The sequence below is a fragment of the Silene latifolia genome, chromosome Y, assembly GCF_048544455.1.
Source record: "Silene latifolia isolate original U9 population chromosome Y, ASM4854445v1, whole genome shotgun sequence".
Taxonomy (NCBI): Eukaryota; Viridiplantae; Streptophyta; class Magnoliopsida; order Caryophyllales; family Caryophyllaceae; genus Silene; species Silene latifolia.
In genome coordinates, this window is record NC_133538.1 from 378,670,447 (window position 1) to 378,672,661 (window position 2,215).

At 45.3% G+C, this 2,215-nt stretch overlaps 1 protein-coding gene across 1 annotated transcript; it reads right to left on the bottom strand.

Moving 5' to 3' along the window:
- Nucleotides 1-862: 862 nt before the first annotated feature.
- LOC141631923 (uncharacterized) lies at nucleotides 863-1,348 on the bottom strand. The gene has a single exon (XM_074444531.1). It carries the CDS (start codon nucleotides 1,346-1,348, stop codon nucleotides 863-865), a length of 486 nt encoding a protein of 161 aa, XP_074300632.1.
- Nucleotides 1,349-2,215: the final 867 nt, after the last annotated feature.

The window sequence follows — 2,215 nt, forward strand, 5'->3', positions numbered from 1 at the left end:
GGAGCCTGGTCATTCTTCTTGCTGACGACCAGTCTTTGAGGAAGAGGTGAATTCTCCTGCTCCTGATGCTCAGGCAGCTGCTTCTGAAGTTGTGGAGCATATTGACGTAGATTAGTTTTCCTTTGCACCTGAAAGACTTTGCTAGGTTTGGTTAGTTTTTGGCCCTACGGGGCATAACATCTTTATTTTGAACAGTTTATGTATTTGGGTCTGGTTCTGATGCCAGACGTACTTTGCTTTTGCGACTTAAGTATTTTCTACTGGTTATTTCTTTGTGTCGTACCGTTTCTGGTGCTTTGATTTGTGCATGCACGTCGTTTGTTTGGCCATCGCTTGTTAGATTGCTTTGGCTAAGGGTCTAGTATGCCCACTCGTCCGGAGGAGCCAGGCTTGCGTGGGTGCTAATGCATCGCGGGAGGTCGGTTGTCCCGGTTGTACGTGCTTAGCCACCAGACACACGCCTTCTGCAATGAATACAGGCTCTGCCAGATTAGTTTGCATTTTATTTCCTTGGCTTACTCGAAAAAATTTAAATTATTCAAGGTGGTTTTACAATTTAAAACTTGTTGGAATTAAAATACAAGCAAGGCTATTAGAACCAGGAATGTTGAATTTCAAAAATAACGTTTTGAAGCCGTAAAAATATTCAATCGGAAATATCTGGACCCAGAGAAATATTTGAAAATAGAAAAATATTTTAGAAGAAGGAAAATGCCTTTAGGGCCAGAGAGGATTTGTAGATATAAAGATACTTAGAGATAGAAAAATATTCAAAGCTAGAAAATATGTAAGGCAATATCTAAAACCTGGCTGGGCTGTATCTGGTAGGCTGAGTACCCAGTTGTTTGACCATGCTGGTGACTTAAGTAAAATATTTTTTCAAGTGGGTGATATTCCAGGATCTGGGAACCATTTGCCCCTCCATAGTCATGAGTCGGTAGGCTCCATTTCCAACTGTGCTTTCTACTTGGTATGGTCCCTCCCAATTGTAGGCGAATTTCCCTGCTTGCTGGTTCTTGGTATTCTGGAAGACTTTCCTCAGGACCAGATCTCCTACCTGCAGAGTTCTTACTTTTACGTTCTTGTTGTAGCTTTTAGCCACAGTCTGTCGGTAGGAAGCCATCCTGATCTGGGCGCTGGTTCTGAGTTCATCTATCGTGTCCAGGCTGCTTGCCATTTCCACCTGGTTCCGATCTTCTGTGATGCATCCATATCTGTGGGTTGGGACCCTGACTTCAGATGGGATGACTGCTTCTGCTCCGAACACCAGGCTAAAGGGGGTTTGCCCCGTTGCAACCTTTGGTGTGGTTCTATCACCCCGAGAACCGAGGGTAGCTCTTCTGCCCATTTGCCCCCAATCTCCTCTAGTTTCTTTTTCAAGTTTTCAATGATAATCTTATTGCTGGATTCAGCTTGTCCGTTGGACTGGGGGTTCCTGGGAGTAGATTTCTGCAACGAGATGTTCCACCTAGCACAAAAAGCTTCCGTCTTATTTCCAATGAATTGGGACCCATTATCACATATAATTTCAGATGGAATGCCAAACCTGCATATGATATTGCGTTTAATGAAAGATATCACCTGGGTTTTACGAATTTGGGAGAATGATTCTGCTTCTATCCATTTGGAAAAGTAATCCGTCATGGCGAGCATGTAGACTTTGTTTCCTGGTGCTCTGGGTAGTGGTCCCACGATATCCATCCCCCACTTCATGAAAGGCCACGGTGAGATAACCTGGTGCAGAGGCTCTGCTGGCTGGTGACTAACGTGGGCGTGCCTCTGGCAAGCGTCGCATCTTTTTGCGAATTCCATGGCATCTTTGCGCATTGTGGGCCGTGTATCCCCCTCGATGCCTTGTTGGACAAAGCTCCGCCCCGCATGGTTTCCACATTCTCCATTGTGGAGAGCATGCAAAACACTGAGACTCTTCCCGATCCGGGCATCCGAGGTAGGGTCCAAGAGGGATTTCCCGAAAAGAACATTATCGATTAGTAGGAATCTGGATGCTCTAATTTTAAAGCCCCTTACCTCCTTTTTATCTCGCCGGTAGGACGTCATTCTCGCAACCGCCTAGGTAGGGTTTCCTCCATCGAAAATTTTCTTCATCACTTGGTGCAAAGACACTTTTTCTCGCTTCCTGCCGAGATTTTAGCGTTCTTGGCTCCAAAGACGTGGACAATTGGTATCGTGGAGATAGTTCTGTCTTGAAGGTTGC

Coding starts and splice junctions, on each gene's coding strand:
- LOC141631923 (XM_074444531.1), bottom strand. CDS start 1,348: ATGGGCAGAAGAGCTACCCTCGGTTCTCGGGGTGATAGAACCACACCA.